Source organism: Stegostoma tigrinum, chromosome 7 (genome assembly GCF_030684315.1).
Source record: "Stegostoma tigrinum isolate sSteTig4 chromosome 7, sSteTig4.hap1, whole genome shotgun sequence".
In the NCBI taxonomy this organism is placed as follows: domain Eukaryota; kingdom Metazoa; phylum Chordata; class Chondrichthyes; order Orectolobiformes; family Stegostomatidae; genus Stegostoma; species Stegostoma tigrinum.
This window is the reverse complement of record NC_081360.1, coordinates 29,704,602-29,721,397: the sequence shown is the minus strand read 5'-3', so window position 1 is coordinate 29,721,397 and position 16,796 is coordinate 29,704,602. Positions and strand designations below refer to the sequence as shown.

General features: G+C 42.2%; 2 protein-coding genes across 2 annotated transcripts in view; both read left to right on the top strand.

The window, feature by feature from the left end:
• kcnh3 (potassium voltage-gated channel, subfamily H (eag-related), member 3) overlaps positions 1–16,796 on the top strand; it is a 587,271-nt gene that overhangs the window by 285,989 nt on the left and 284,486 nt on the right. The gene's annotated exons all lie outside the window — the stretch shown is intronic.
• On the top strand, positions 9,910–10,332 carry LOC125454147 (large ribosomal subunit protein uL14-like). The gene is given in 1 exon segment (XM_048534609.1): positions 9,910–10,332. A coding segment is annotated over 1 exon segment (423 nt).

The following is a 16,796-nucleotide window of genomic DNA, read 5'->3' as shown; positions in this document are numbered from 1 at the left end:
TACTCTTGTCACTTTGGGAAATCTGAATGAACAGGCATTACGGACACTCCTGGTTTATCAGGTTACAGGTTGCACTGCGGCTGGAGCCTCAGATGATGATGAAAATACATTGTGGACTCCTTTCACCCTTACTTAAATAAAAGCCAGAGGATGTGAGCGCAAAATGTCACTTACGAAATACAAGAAATTTGGCACTTGATGTTGTGTGTCAATTTTGACAAAATTAGACTTAACCTTTGACTTTTTGTATATGCTTTCTTTATCCCTCCCCCAAAAGGTAAACATGTCAGGTTTCTCCATGTTAATTTCATCCAGTTTTTATACAATTAATCCTTTTATTTATCTGTCTCCCTTTGAAGGCAGCTAATTAATTAGTCTCCTCGTTTTTATAATGCATGCAAACTTTGATAGTGTCTCCTCTTCTCAATCTGGATTGTTTATGTATAAAACAAAGAGAATATTTCTAACACTAATCCCCAGGGAGTCGAGTGTTTCCATTTCAGCAGCTGAAGAACATCCATGAGTTAGAGTCTCTGCTTTGCGTATTTCAGCCAACTTCTCCTCCATGCTTCCATATACAATTTGATCACATGTTTTAAGGTTATCAACATGTCTTGTTCGTAGCATCTTATCAAACAACTTCAAAATCCATGTGCACAAACTCACTGGATTTCTTTTGTCAATACATTCTATTACTCTCTCCAGTTTAACACATAAATTATCACTACGAATTAGCGATGACAATCTCAATTGGCCCTTTTTTTTTCCTATGCATTAAATTTATCCCATAATATGGTCTGAAGGAGCTTGCACAGCCAATGTTAGTATGAGTGGTCACTATTTACCTGAACCCATTATCCACTTTTAAGGAAACAACGTTAAGTGCAGAAAGGCATAAGGAAGGAAATGCGAATTGTTGAAAGCCTAAAATGGTGGTGCATTACTAAGAGAGAGAGAGAGATGGAGGTCTAAGGTCAGCTTTGTTGGAAAGTGTCAAAACATTAGATTAAATGTGATTAAATTAAAATCTTTATTTACTTGATAGGAGAATGTTTTTCTGCATCTCAATTCAGTGTCTAAGTAATATTGACCTTTCCTGCAAGCTATTCAGAATGTCACTTTCTGAGTAGCTATAGTAATCATTTGTATAACTGCATCACTTGCTTATCTGCACAATTTATACAGCACCACATATACTATCTCACCCTCTCACAAGCAGACCCTGTCCTCCTCCAGTCCCCCTACTTCATATTCCACTTGCCTTTGCCTTTAAAGTTCAACTTGCAACTATTTTCCCATTTCAGTCGCCCTGGGTATTCTTCTTCCACTCATTTTCCAGTAAAGTTGCTATTAGTCTTCCCTCCTCAAGTTGACAGCTTCCACCTCCATCACCCTGTCTTCCTCTTACAGCCCCCTCAGTTCAGATGGGCAGCCCTTCCTTTAATCTTCTTTAGTCTACGACCCTGCCCTGGCCCCCATACAGAGAACTTAGTCTGCTATCAGCAGTGTTCCAGGAGAGACTGTGGGAGCCACACTCTGTCAATTCAGCTTACAAATGCTGAATGTTTTCAGTAAATAAAGACTGAGCATTTCCTCTTGTAACTTTACATTGGTTGATGTATAGACTGCAGGGTTGCCAACTCTCTGTGGTTATCCTGGAGGGTCCAGGAATTAAACTCCTGAATATTATTGCAAACAACCTGGAAGAAGAATCAAAAGCTGAGCGTGCAGAGTACACCCATACTCATCTAGTCCAGTGATGTAAAGGTGACCACAGACCTTTAATTCTCACACCTTGTATTTGGCACATTTTATCAGCTTTCTGTTCACAAATGTATGAGAAAGTTTATCAAATGACAGCAGAACACCTTTTCCTCTTACATGTCAATTGTTGACATTAAAACAATTCATCCGTTAACAGCATTTTTCCCAAAGTCTGCTGACTCCAACATTCTTCAGTATCCTGTCTTTATCTCATGAGACGGATTTAAAACGCAATATGATCTAGCGATATGATCTACACTCCATCCAAAAGGATTCTTTGAAGGGCACAGCATATTTGAATTTAATGGGATAAAGCAATTGCCCAAACTTTGGGTAAATTACTTTTGTCTCTGCTTAACAATCATACAGTACTGCAATCTTTAATTGCTTTAAAAATAATTGCCTCAAAATCTATTCCTCTAGAGGTCTGCACTTTTAAGCCAATCATACAATATTTGCTTTCATTTTGGTATAAAGTCTGCACTTTTATAATCTAATTTTTAACTTACATACACTTATCAGATATTCATCGGAGCAGGTTTATTGAACACCTCATTATGAACAATTGATTTCTAGCCAACGTTGTCATACCTTCCTAAAGCACCAAATTGACTTTGTACTTCAGTCTACCTTGCATATCTGAATACAAATAACTTGTGGAAAATCAGTTGCACCTTTCAGACATTCCAAGGATTTGCTCTTGATGGTATCCACCTACTGCCTTTGTTTACAAACCCTTGTCCCACTGTCCACAACACCTCCATTTCCCAAAGCACCCCTCCCACGTTGCTTACCAGCAGGATAAGCCATCCACAGCCGCGGAACTCCAGTAGGAAGAGCGTTCCTTCTGGAAACAGGCACACCTCCTCTGTGGCATTTCTGACACAAGAGCTGATGGCATCAATGTGATCTCTACCCTTGGTAGGCCCATTGGTAGCCTCAGCCCCCTGGCTGTTGAGTATTGTTTTAGTTGGCCTTCTGGAAAAGAAGCAGTGCACTTCTTCTCTACAACTCTCATATTTGCAAATGAACATTTGATTTAGGGCAAGGCATAGGTCACTGACCCCGCTTCCCCCACCTATCCCCCTCCTCCCCTTGCCAAGCATTAAATAAGGTCATGGCTGATCGGATTAATCCACCCTCCCACCTACCTCACAAGAACTTGTCAGCCCCTTACTTCACAAGAGCTGATCTTTCTCTGCCTTCAAAATATTCCAAGATTTTGTTTTCACTGTCTTCTGAGAATGAGTGTTCCAAAGACGTCCCTTTGCACAATCCTTATGTGGAAACAGTGACCCCTAGCTCTATGTTCTAAAGTAAACATGCTTTCCACATTCACCCCATCAGAGCTCCTCATGATTGTAAGAAACGGCATCACACATCTGAGTCTGTGATGGAAGAATGTTTCCTACGCAGACAGCTTCCTCAATGTTGTGGCTGTATGGGTGACAACTCCCTTGTCCTTCTTCACCATGGAGCTTTGGGACAGAATGTATTGAGTGGAATGTGAGATATTCATCTGCGGTTGAACTCATTGATAGAGACAGACTGCTGGACGCACCCACACAGAGGAATTTAGGTATCCTTGTGAATGAATTGCAAGAAGTTATTATGTAAGCATAGCAAGTAATTAGCAAGAGAAATGGAATATTGTCCATTATTGCAAGGGGAATGTGATATAAAAGTGGGGCTACCTTGCTGTAACTACACAGGATAATATTGAGACCATATGTGAGGATAATATTATCAACAGTGTGTCATTCCTGGAGGCATAACCTGAAGTGTATGGTATTTCCATTCCCTTGCTTTTTGCCAAGTGTTTACAATTAATTAAAAGGCTGGCAATGTTCAGGGGACATTCTTACATCATGTGGAAGGAAGCCTCAGTGGTGGAACCAGTCATCAGTTCAAAATGCAGTTGTCATGGTCAAGCTGTAAAAGAGCCTTTGGAGAAGTAGCTTCCCAGCTCAATCAGCTTTGCTCAGCATCACAGCTAAATTTCTCCTGCCCAACTGCACTTTTGCTAAAATTAGACATACTGAGAGCACAAAGATGTTTTGTCAAACTTAAATTTAATTTGTAGATAATTCACATTTCATTATTTTCATGTTATTCATGTGTGCATTATCTTCGTTTGTTGACGCTAGCTCAGTCAGAGAGCAAAGTGTACTGCCATAGTTCATGGTTGGCATGTTTTACAGGGATGTTGGGAATTACTTTAATGTGGTAGAAACTCTTGCATTTCTTTTGTTTATTCTTTAATTAATGTTCATGTGTTATACTCCCCACTCTGTGGAACATGCTCAGCTGGCCCTCCCTTCCGTACATTGTGAAGGATATTGGTTGATATCACTCTCAGTAGGGTTAATTGAAACACTCTAGGTGAACCCTAAGCTCTGTAAGACCAATGCTTTTGATAGCACTCTGGGAGACAGCACCCTGAGGAGGACCCACATTTGGACAGACTGAAGCTGCCATTCAGGCCGTCCCATTTTCTTCCCTTGAGTGACAATCCCCACAAGGTCCCCCAAACACCCAAGGTGCCAGGCCATTCTCATCTCACTCCTCATGCTCCCAACATGTATTCCAGCTTGGATTCGTCCTCCACCTCTCTACGAACCTGACTCCCCCAAACCCCAAGCTCACCACTGACTCACCCTTGTTGGCCCAAGGCCTCTGTGCCAGTGTGGATTTAAACAAGGAAAACCATTGGTCTCCTGTGCAAGTGCACAAAGCTGGCTGCTGCACAGCCATTTTGAACAAACATGAAGGATTGGTTGTGATGAGATTCTCATGTTCTGCTGACTTTATCCTGAAGATTGAATTCAGACTTTTCTTTAAAATCATATAGAATATAGAACATAGAACAATACAGCTCAGAACAGGCCCTTCAGCCCTCGATGTTGCGCCGACCTGTGAACTAATCTAAGCCCATCCCCCTACACTACCCCATCATTATCCATATGCTTATCCAAGGACTGTTTAAATGCCCCTAATGTGGCTGAGTTAACTACATTGGCAGGCAGGGCCTTCCACTCCCTTACCACTCTCTGAGTAAAGAATGCAAATTTATTACAAAGCTTGTATCTAGTAGAGGCAGGCATGAGGTTGCATCAATATGTGACTCAATTTATATCTACTTGCAACCTGCCATTGGGAAATCAAGATCTTGCATCCCCATGAAATCATTGCTGTTCAACAGTCCTGGTCTCCTTATTGAAGAAGAGGCTTACTTGAATTGGAAGTAATTCAGAGAAGGTTCACCAGGCTGAATACTGGTCTGAGGGTTTGTCTGGGCTTATACTCATTCCAAGAGGGAGAGATTTTGAAGAAGAGGAGATGATCTTATTGAAACAGACTGAACAATTTGAGAGGGTAGATATTGACAATATGTTTTCTTTCATGGGAATTTAAAATGAGGTCACAGTTGTCATGTGATTCTCATTTACAGGGATCAGTAGAGGTTGGGTTACTGAATATGTTCAAGGCTGGGTTTGACAGATTTTTGATTGACAAGGGAGTAGAGGGTTATTGGAGATAAGCTAGAAAGTGGAATCAAGTCCACAATCAGGTCAGAAATGATCTTTTCGAATGACAGAGCAGGCCCAAAGAACAAAATAGCCTTCTCCTGCTTCAATTTCTTATGTTCCCAAATCAGCCATGCAACTGAAAGATCTTGTGTGCTGTTAGATGAATTCTTTCCTTGGACTTTATTACTCCAGCACAAAAAGTTGTTCAACACACTCAGATGCTGCAGATTCGACCTGAAGAGGTTTCTTAAAACATAGAAACTAGGAGGATGAGTATGCTATTTGACTATTTGAGCCCACTCAGCCATTCAGTATGATCACAGCTGATCATCCAACCCAGTACCCTGTTTCTGCTTTTTCTCCTTAACCATTGATTCCTTTGATCCCAAAAGCAATATCTAACTCCTTCTTGAAAATATTCAATGTTTTGGCCTCAACTGCTTTCTGTGGCATAGAATTCCACAGGGTGAAAGAATTTCTCCTTGTCTCAGCATTAAATGACTTACTCTATGTCCTTAGTCTGTGATACCTGGTTCTGGTTTCCCCAGTCATTGGGAACGCCCTTCCCACAGGTACCTTGTCCAGTGATGTTAGACCTTTATAGGTTTCTCCAAGACATCCCTCATTCTTCTAAAACCCAGTGAATGTAGTACTAACCGATCCAATCTCTCGTCATTACCAATCCTGCCACCCCAGGAATCAAACTGGTGAGCCTTCTTTTCACACTATCTATAGCTAAGACAGGTTTCCTCAGATAAGGAGATCAAAACTTCACTCATTATTCCAGGTGTGGTCTCACCAAGGCCATGTGCAATTGCAGCAAGAAAGCCCTATCCCTGAATTAAATCCTCTTCCAATGAAGACCAACATCCCATTTGCTGCCTTCACCGGTGGCTATAAAGTTTGCAAGGTGAACTTCCAATCCCAAAGCAGGCTTGTTGCCCTGTAAATATAGTGACTGATCCTTCATGGTCACCAGGGAGCACGGCTTGCAGACATCAGAGCCATGGAACGGTATTTTTCCATGAATGTTACCAGTCATAGATTGTTCAATAACAGAAAACGGATACAAATAGATGATTCCACCATTTCATTTCAATTATAAGATATGTATCCAATATTCACCTAAAATTGTAACAACCTCTTAAAGCAATCAGACACAAAACCTATTCTGAGATCACAGTTTTTGATGACAGTCTTTACCTTTGGACTGAAGGACTCCATGAAAGAGTGGCCAGTGCAAGTCTTTTACTGAAAGTTGGCTCTGCTCGTACGTGCTTGGTGACTTTGGATGAACAATTGTATCCATAATGTCACACATAGTTGGACATTTATTTGTTGGGAGATGGCTGATGTGCTGGGAATGTTTGACCCATCACCTGCTACATAATCACTGAAATATTGATTCAGAAGGGTTCACTTATATTCGTGTGTACAAACCTGCACGTTAATCAGGCAGGAGGATCAGGGTGAATGTTTGATGTGCGTGTATAAATTAACAGATGCTTAGTTTTACCATTGTAGAATTGAAATTAATTCAGTGGACAGGAAGCACATAGCTACAGGCACAATGGGCTACTGTGAAACAAAGGCTTCAAAGCCAATTGGTGCAGAGAGTAATAGTTTGTTTTATTTATTCACTGACAGGATGAGGGTGTTGCTGGTTAGGTCAGCATTTATTGCCCCTCCCTAATTAGCCAGACGGCAGTTAAGAATCAACCACATTGTGGTGGATCCAGAGTCACATGTAGGCCAGACCAAGTAGGGATGGCAGATTTCCTTCCCGGAAGGGCATCAGTGGATCAAAAGATGCAAAATAGGGCTCCTTAGCAAAACACTGATCCCAGTGCAATACAAGTTTCAGTAAGTTTTGACTCTTCTCCTTCTGAGAGGCCCCACAAATCTGAGCATACTACCTCAGGTATGCCAGCAGCTTATGTGACAAACACACTGCACGGGCTTCAACTAACTGGCTACTGGGGAGTAATCGTCTGTCAGGGAAGGCCATTGTGGGGCTTGGAGGCAGCTTGCTAGGATATAAAGGGGATAATAATTGTGACCAACGTTCCCTCTAAGCTGCATGCTCTGTGGCTTCCTACACAGGGAACAGTGTCAGCATCATTGATCACAGAATTACCTTCCATTTCCGGAAGTCACGGCCACGTACGCACCTTGGAAGACTGCACAGCCGAAAAGAAAATAAGGAGAAACCCTCATTGTGACAGGCAGCACCTCAGCATGCAAGGCTGGGAGATGACAGTATATCAGAGTACATGGGTTACTGTGGGAGGAGGAACCACCTATGCTCATCATCCTTCTGGCAGCTGGATGATTGGCATGGCTAAGCTGTAGGAACAGAGCTCCTGGGAAATGTTGGGAGATGAAGACTTAAATGAAGCATTTGCTCGGGAACACATAGAAACTCAGAGTTGCTCAGGTTAACAGAGAATGAATGAAGAAAGGAACGTATAAGTTGGCGGGGGGTTACCTAGATTGACAAGCCGGACTGTGACTCATTCCGCACCATGCAATGTGTTGCCTTGCATCTTCATCCGAATCACAAACATGCGACGGAAATGAGAAATGGCAGGAACCGCACCTAGAATTGGCAGAGTAAGTATTTCTGATGGTGGGGGCTCTAATTATGGGCCTGTGAAACCCAGTAAGGGACAATTGCACTAATCTGACCAGTGTTGTGTCAGTGTTTAATTTATTTGTAATCACAGCACCCTGTATGTGAAATGTAAAGTACAAACCCTGGCCACAATCAATCTTGATCATGTCAATGGCCATTATAGATTGCTCATAGACATTTCTATGAAACCGAATGATTTCAAAGCTGACCATGAAAGTATCAAGTATGTGTAGCAATTTACAAAGAAATCCCAGGCTTTAAAAGGCCACACAAGGCCTTGGAGCTGATTTCCTCTCATGTTGAAATATAAGTATTCACCAGCATGGTCTTCTCTACTATGTTGCTTTTATTTTGTAATACTGGGGGAGGGCATGATCTCAGTACTACTCATTCATTCACAATCTCCTACTGTATTTACACAGCATGGCTTGTACTCTGTAAATCAGAATTAGATTATTCTGTGGAAGCTCTTCCTTGTTGGAGTTCTCCCTGTCCCATAGCATCAAGGACAATGCTAAACTGTCGATTAAGATGTGATGCGGATAACAACTCCTCTCTGATATTGCCCAAAGAAGTTAATTGGGACAATGATCAATCGATCCAGCCATCACAGGGATCAATGTCATTGTCGCCACTGTGCAACAAAGATGAAGAGAAATTAAGGAGGAACTGATGCAATTTGTGCTCGATCACATCACTTTGTCTCACTCCCCTGTGAAGGGTCAGTGCTGCAGGCCTGGTAGTAGATTTCACAAATATCTCTGTGTTCCTCAGCAACAGGGTGATGTATAGATGGGGCACATCACTCAGACTGTCTTCATCCATAAGAAAGGATTTCATCCCATCAATGTACAAGTCACCTGTAATTGTTGTTACCAAATCTTAAAACTCCATTCTAGGTACACTGGAAGCTGTCACGATACCTACATCTTGTGTAACAACTCGATCCTGGGTGAGATTCCCCAATCCGTTCAGGTTCTAGAGCCCTTTACTTGGTTATTAGAAGGTCAGTTTATAAAGGATGCCTTCCCTTGTGAATCCTTCTCTCCCAGACCCAAATGAATATATAAAATTCAAAAGAGCTGCAGGTGTTGAAGTCTGAAACAAAAACTGAAATTGCTGGAAGAGCTCAGCAGTTCTGGCATCAACTGTGCAGAGAAATCAGAGTTAAGATTTTGGGTCCAGTAGTCTGAAGAAGGGTCACTGGATCAGAACTACTAACTCTGACTTCTCTCCCCAGTTGCTGCCAGATCAAATAAGCTAACGTTTTAGAAGGAGCTAATTTCAACAAGCTTTCTTGAATGAACAAGAAGAGTGAACTGAATTAATCATTAAACGCGCGAATTAGTAATATACCACACATAACACTGAGATTAAAATTAAAAGGTGAGTTCAAAAAGATACAAGTTTAAAGAAAGGATGTACAGATCGCTCTCTGATGTTTTTGTGAAGAGCAGACTCTGGCCATTGTAGTAGATGTTAATTGACATTGATAGGCGAATCCCTCATTTAGCAGATTGGTTGAAATTTGGTATTTCTGATGCTTTATGACTGTGATAGACTCCCAGCATTTGGGGTGAAACAGAGTCCTTTGCTGTCCCGTTTTCTTTTTTAACTGTTTACAGCTCTAAGTTAGAGAGAGAGCGTTTTTATCGGCACCACAGGGTAACTTCAGGGATTATTTTTTGATTGTGACTGTCACAGCATGCCTACTGTCACTCCCAAGCTGCTAGAGATGAACATGTTCAGTCTCACTAATCCAAGTTAGAGTTGAAACTGACCTTTTTCTTGCCCTTGTCTTTGTGTATTCCTGGACAGGAAAACACAGACCGTGTCAGCAGTCTGAGATGTAATCTGCAGGAGAGGTTTGTTGCTGAGTAAGCGAGTATCAGCCCTTCAATACCTCTGTAGTTACAAGAGATCAGTCCAGTTTGTTTAAAGTTTCTTTGATACCTTTAGATATTATATCCCTGATTCACAATGTTTAAGAGGGGATATGGTAGCTCATCTAGAGCGAGATTTCACCTCACCCTTGGTCTCCCCTTGGGGATTATGATCAACTGTGTTAATAATACAGAGGCCAAAAACCTGTACATCATCTCTATCATAGTCTGTGCAAATGTCTCTTGATGCCTATGAGCCATTTTTGTTGGTGACATGATCATGGAAACTGTAAAGCACAACAAATTAGAGCTCAGGAAAAAGGTGCATCCAGCAGTAGTGATACAGCAATGGAAAGCTAACCAGAATAAAGACTGGATGTTTCTCAACTTCGAAGACAAGGCAGGGGTTACAGTAAATAACAAAGGAGACATGAAAGGCTGTGCAATCACAAGCCCTGTTGCCAAGGAATGTGCAGATCTGTGGCTCAGCATTGCCTCCAATGCTGGGAGCATTGCATAAAAAGTGTAAACACATCCTGTAATGATGTCTGTACAATTCAACAAATATTTTTACTGCCAGAAAAAAATTACATCTCATCGATCAGGAGACGTTTTGACATGAACGAGTTGTGAGAATGGCAGCAGTCCACAGAGGAGGAAGATCACTTACAATTTGATACAGCGGTGCAATGTTGGATGCAACAAGCCAGACAGGACTTAACTGATAAAAACCGAAAGAACTGCGAATACTGGAAATCAGAAACCAAAATAGAAATAGCTGGAAAGGCTCAGCAGGTCTAGCAGCATCCATAGAGAGAGGTCAGAGTTAATGTTTCAGATTCAGTGACCCTTCCTCAGCAGTAGCTACAGACGGTAGCTAGGAAAAAGTTTTTTTATGCAGAAGGTAGAGTTGGGTGAGGGGTTAAGGGGCAAACAAAAAGTGGAGATAGAGCCCAGAAAGTGATAAGAACAGTTGGACAGACAAAGGAGTGGATAATGATTTGGTTAGGAGGGTGGACTTAATTGATTCCCACTTCCAATAGATCATGCCTGGGTGAAGTAATTGTTCATTGACTTGAGATGTATTGATGCTGAAAAGGCAAGCAGCCCTGTTTATAAACAGATGCCAATGTAGCTTCTTCTGTTTATATTTTCCTTTTGCTGAATAAAAGTTAACAATCTGAAGGCTGCTCCCACATTGAACAATGACCAAAGTGTTACACTCTGCTATGCATTAGGGAAACAGAAAGAGTGGAACCCTCTCAGACAGGCTAAAAGGGAACACAAGATAGCTTTGGCAGATAAGCTAAAGGAAAATCTGAAGAGATTCATTAAGTACATGAAGGGCAAAACAGTAATTGTGAAGAGAATAGGGCATCTTAAAGATCAGCAAGGTCATGTATAGTATTTTCTGTCAAGAAAGGCTTGGATGTTAGGGAACTTGGGGAAATAAATAGTGATGTCTTGAAGAGTGTCAATATTGCAGAAGAAAAGGTGCTGGATGTCTTATAATGCATTACGGTAGATAAATCCCTGGGACCTGGTGAAATGTATACCAGGGCTTTGAGGGAAGCCAGGGAAGAAATTGCAGGGCTCCTAGTGGAGATGTTTATATCATCAATAGCCACAAGTGAAGTGCCTGAAGATCAGAGGGTGGCTAATTTTGCCACAATTTAAGCAAGTCTACGGGGAAATGCCTGGAAACTACAGACCAGTGAGCCTAACATCTATGGTGGGTAATTTGTTAGAAGCGATTCTGAGAGACAGGATCTACAGACATTTGGAGAGGCAGCATGGCTTTGTGCATGAGAAATCATGTCTCACAAGTTTGATTGAGTTTCTTGAAGGGGTGGCCAAAAAGATGGATGAGAGAAGTGTGGTGGACTTTGTCTTTAAGGCCTTGGACCAGAAACTGTATGGTAGGCTGTTGAGTAAGGTTAAATCTCACAGGATCCAGGGAGGGCTAGCTAATTGTAATCAAAATTTGCTTGATATTGGAAGGCAGAAGGTCCTGGTACAGGGTTGTTTTTCAGACTGGAGGCCTGTGACCGGTGGTGTGCCACAGGGATTGGTGCTGGGTCCACAGTTATTTGGCATTTTTACAAATGATTTGGATGAGCATTTAGGAGGTCTGGTTAGTAAGTTTGTGGATGACACCAAGATTTGGTGGAATAGTGGACAGCAAAGAAGGGTAACCTGGGAATAGAACAAGATCTTGATCCACTGGGCCAGTGAGCTGAGAAATGGCAGATGGAGTTTAATTTAGATAAATGACAAGTGTTGTATTTTGTTAAGGCAAACCAGGGCAGGACTTACACAGTCAACGGTAGGGCCCTGGGGAGCATTATAGAACAAAGCGATCTAGGGGTACAGGTTCATAGCTCCTTGAAAATAGAGCCACAGGTAGACAGGGCAGTGAAGAAGGCTTTCAGAATGCTTGCTTTCATCGTTAGAGCAATGAGTATAGGAGAAATCAGAGTTAATGTTTTGGGTTCCGTGGCCCTTCCTCAGAACAGTCACCAAGCCCAAGACGTTAACTCTGATTTTTCTTCACAGATGTTGCCAGACCTGCTGAGCTTTTCCAGTAACTTCTGTTTTTTGTTCCTAATTTAAAGCATCTGCAGATCTTTCAGTTTTCATCGAGAGTAGGAGTTGGGACATCTTCTTGTAACTGTACAAGACGTTGCTGAGGCCACATTTGCAGTACTGCATGCAGCTTCGCTCACCCTACTATTGAAAGAATATTATTAATTTAGAGAAGATTTACTGGGATGCTACCAGGACTAGAAGGTTTGAGTTATAAGGAGAGGTTGGATAAGCTGGGATATTTTTCCCTGGACTGTGGGAGACGGAAGGGTGACTTATAGAGGCGTATAAAATTGTGAGAGGTATAGATAAGCTAGATAGCCAACAACTTTTCCCCAGGGTCAGGGAGTTTAAATCAAGACGGCATAGGTTTATGGTGATAGGGGAGAGATACAAAAGGTACAGAGGGGTTTTTTTTTCAGAGGGTGGTGAGTGTGTGGAATGGGCTGCCAGAGGTCGTGGTGGGAGCAATTACAATTTTGTCATTTAAGAAACATTAAGGCAGATGTGTGGATGGATATGGACCAAACGCAGGCTAGTGGAAATAATTAAATTGTGAAAATTCGGCAGTATGGACAGCTTGGACCTAAGGGCCTGCTTCCATGTTGTAGACCTCTGTGAATCGAGCTTTCTATCCAGGTATGGTCCTCAGGACAGGTAGCCTATTTAACTTGATGCTGGTGCTGCAGTTACTATAACAGTTGCCAAAACAGATGATGACGTAAATTAGCAGAACATGGGCTTCTATTTTCTCCCATGCACTCTCAGAAGCTGCATTTTTAAAAAATCTCCCTCCGACTGTATGCAATTTTTAGTTTATATATTCTCCCCAGTGTCTGCATGGGTTTCCTCCGGGTGCTCCATTTCCTCCCACAGTCCAAAAGATGTGCAGGTTAGCTGGACTGGCCATGGTAAATTGCCCATAGTTTTCAGGGATGAGCAGGCTAGGTGGATTAGCCATGGGAAAATGCTGTGTTACAGGGTTAGTATGGGGGAATGGGTCTGGGTGGAATGCTCTTTGGAGCATTGGTGTGAACTCAATGAGCTGGATGGCCTGCTTTTACACTGTAGATTCTGAAATGGTAACTGTCTTTATCACTCCATTGATGCTGACAATCTGTTGTGTGTTTCCAGTAATTTGTGTCTATGTCAGACTTCCAACATCCAGGCCATTTTATTTATGGATAGAATGTGTCCTTTTAAATAGTGGTTAATTACTGTAGCAGCGAGTTAAATTCGCAATTATAGCTTGGGTGTGAATCATAAACTCCATATATTTGCTCCGGCACAGACTATGAATGATTTATTGTGAAAGCTTCATGAACAGAGCGCTAAACTTTTGAACGGGGCACAAGTGATTATTTAGAGTAGGGGGGAGGAGTTAGTGTTAATCATTATTTCCTTAAGTAGTTGGTGATTGCTTTTCCTTTGTTAATAAGCTAGAACGCTGCAACTTTCTGAAACTGCCGAACAGGTAGCAAATACAAAAGATGAACAACAAAAGCTAAACAAATTTCAGTCAATCCTAAACAGCACTTCCAGGATGCAGCATTTTTCAGTGAAATCCCTCTTACTGAAAACAAGTTGCTTTTTATTTATTCGCTCGTGAGATGTGGGTATTCGCTAGCTGGCCAGCATTTAGTGCCCATCTCCAGATATTCAACTAAAAGCAAATTCTTCCACAATCTCTTATCGTAAAGGAAAACTGTCAGGCTTCATAATGCGTGTTCGGGATTAGTTATGGGGTGGTGCTGTGCAATTTGGGAAATGTGTTGTTCAAAAGATCCATCAAATTTAAAATTGAAAGTCAGGATTGCATTTGGATATTAAACAAAGAGACTGTGGAATAGCTGAAAATCAACAATTCTGTACAGAGAATTTTACTCCAATCTGGATTAATCACAATTAACTCATCACAGAGCGGCTATTGAATTAACTTTATTGTCGTGAATTCAAATGAATACGGTGAAAAGTTTATAAATCACCAGTCACAATGGCATCTTAGGTGCAAGGTACCTAGGTGCAGATTCTTCGGAACAAGTTCTTAGGAAGAGAAGTAAGGAAATCAAAATGCAGCATTACAGATCGTAGGCATAAATTAGAAAAATAGAAAAAAGTAAGAAGTTCAGTGTAACAGTCCTTCCAACCCTGCCCACCCCAGCACCTTACCTCCAGTCTGTGCCAGGCCTTGAATCACCTTGAGGCCAGAAGGCCATGCTGAGCCAGGAGGACACCATGCCAGGCCAAGAGACCGCCATGTTGGGCCAAGAGGACACCACACTGAGTCAGTGCTGGGGCCAGAAATTCAAGACTTCACCGAGAAAGAGAAAAGAAAAATAAAATGGACTGAGTGGACGAGTTCCGGCTGAAGCATCCAACTTCACCACCATCTTAGGCATTAAATCTGAAGAAGATACGGAACAATTGCAAAGCTTGATGAGTCAGTTGAACTGGTTAATTTCTCAGGCTAGACTGGGTATCTATTTTGTTACTGAGATCGTAGGATCTGCCGATGCTGGAGAATCTGAGGTAACGTGGTGTGAAGCTAGATGAACACAGCAGACCAAGCAGCATCAGAGGAGCAGGAAAGCTGGAGGTTTCAGGTCGGGACCCTTCTTCAGAAGAAGGGTCCTGACCTGAAACATCAAGATTTCCTGCTCCTCTGATGCTGCTTGGTCTGCTGTGTTCATCTAGCTTCACACTGTGTTATCTCCAAAGTATTTATTTTGATGTGTTGGAGTTGCGTGCTATGATAAGACATCCTAAAGTTGAGAAGTTTAAGGGAAAACAAAAATATTAAAATTAAATCTGGCGAATGCGTACCTGCACTTGCAACCAGTCATTTTTAGTGGAGAAAGATAATGGGAACTGCAGATCCGACATAACAAAGTGTGGAGCTGGATGAACACAGCAGGCCAAGCAGCGTCTTAGGAGCACAAAAGCTGACATTTCGGGCCTGGACCCTTCATCAGAGAGGGGGATGGGGGGAGGGAACTGGAATAAATAGGGAGAGAGGGGGAGGCGGACCGAAGATGGAGAGCAAAGAAGATAGGTGGAGAGGGTGTAGGTGGGGAGGTAGGGAGGGGATAGGTCAGTCCAGGGAAGACGGACAGGTCAAGGAGGTGGGATGAGGTTAGTAGGTAGCTGGGGGTGCGGCTGGGGGTGGGAGGAAGGGATGGGTGAGAGGAAGAACCGGTTAGGGAGGCAGAGACAGGTTGGACTGGTTTTGGGATGCAGTGGGTGGGGGGGAAGAGCTGGGCTGGTTGTGTGGTGCAGTGGGGAGAGGGTTCTGGAATAAATAGGGAGAGAGGGGGATGTGGTCTAATGTGGACAGAGGAGAAGATAGGTGGAGAGGAGACAGACAAGTTAAAGGGGTGGGGATGGAGCCTGTAGAGGTGAGTACAAGGTAGGGAGGGAATAGGTCAGTCTAGGGAGGACGGATAGATCAACGGGGTGGGATGAGGTTAGGAGTTAGGGAATGGAGGTGCGGCTTGAGGTGGGAGGAGGGGATAGGTGAGAGGAAGAACAGGTTAGGGAGGCAGGGATGAGCTGGGCTGGTTTTGAGATGCAGTCGGGGGAGGGGAGATTTTGAAGCTGGTGAAATCCACATTGATACCATTGGGCTGCAGAGCTCCCAAGCGGAATGTGAGTTGCTGTTCTTGCAACCTTCTGGTGGCAGCATTGTGGCACTGCAGGAGATGCTAATCTTCCAAGCTGATGTTTTAGTACTTCTGGTTTCACAATGGAAAATAATTCCCTTATCTTGGAAGACTAAGAAAATAAAATTGTTATTCATTAAACTATTTTAGCTGCTAAAATGTTGGCCCTATTGAGGTGGTGGATATGAGATTCTATTTATCAAATATTTTAAGTCAGATTCTGCATGAAGAACACCTATTGACTGTTATGTAGTTAATGTACTTGTTTTGAAAAGTTAGTTTGAAAAGATTACCCTTGACCTTTCTGAATCAAGTTGTGGGGAGAAAGGAAATCTCTATTTAATTTTAGATGTGTGTGGAATATCAACAGTTTCACACAAAGCAAGAAGTACACACAAAGAAATAGTTAGGTCCTAAAAGAGGAACATTCCACTTTGTACAGACTGTGGTTGCAGATATCACCTCTAGCTTCATTTAAATAGAAAGGGGCATTTGTTAAATGAAGATCAACTGTGTCCGCTGATGGGTGTTTGAAAGGAATTCAGCATATTCCTAGAAATAAACACGGATTAAAACTGTGGTTCTGGGTTGCCTGAAACAGGCTTTACATGTAAATATCCAATTGGCTATGCAGGTGATTTACTGGCAGCAGTTAATAGTGCAAAAAAAAGTCTCGGTGATTTGCTAGTGACAAAAGATTGGTTGTTGAGACAACACTTCTGATATTTAAAACAATAAA